This window comes from Eimeria tenella, genomic scaffold, assembly GCF_000499545.2.
Source record: "Eimeria tenella Houghton genomic scaffold, Eth_scaff1754, whole genome shotgun sequence".
NCBI classification, from domain to species: domain Eukaryota; phylum Apicomplexa; class Conoidasida; order Eucoccidiorida; family Eimeriidae; genus Eimeria; species Eimeria tenella.
This window is the reverse complement of record NW_013541583.1, coordinates 4,826-5,145: the sequence shown is the minus strand read 5'-3', so window position 1 is coordinate 5,145 and position 320 is coordinate 4,826. Positions and strand designations below refer to the sequence as shown.

Below are 320 nucleotides of genomic sequence, written 5' to 3'. Positions count from 1 at the left end.
CCGCTTCAGGGCCGTAGAAACCAGCTCCTGCAGCAGCAGCAGCAGCAGCAGCAACAGCAGCAGCAGCGGCAGCGGCGGCCGGAAAATGAGACATATGGCGTGCAGCACGGCGCTGAGGAGCGGGAGAGCAGCAACAGCTCATGGAAAAGGCAAAGAGGCAGCAGCAAGAGACAGAAGGCAGCAGCAAGAGAGAGAAAGCAGCAGCAAAAGAAAGAAGGCAGCATCAAAAAGGAAAAAGAACAAAACTAACCTTGAGATTGAAAAAGCCCCGATTGTAGCGGTCTGCATGCAGCCCCGTAATGCTCATGAGGCAGCGGACG

The 320-nt window shown here is 55.6% G+C and overlaps 1 protein-coding gene across 1 annotated transcript in view; it reads right to left on the bottom strand.

Annotated features, from left to right (window-relative positions):
• The window catches only part of ETH_00040510 (uncharacterized protein), a gene marked incomplete at both ends in the record, with an annotated part of 4,091 nt that extends 3,997 nt beyond the window's left edge, over nt 1-94 (bottom strand). The window contains one exon of the mRNA XM_013373805.1: nt 3-94. Within this exon, the coding sequence (XP_013229259.1) occupies nt 3-94 (92 nt within the window). The remainder of the gene's footprint in view (nt 1-2) is intronic.
• Nucleotides 95-320: the final 226 nt, after the last annotated feature.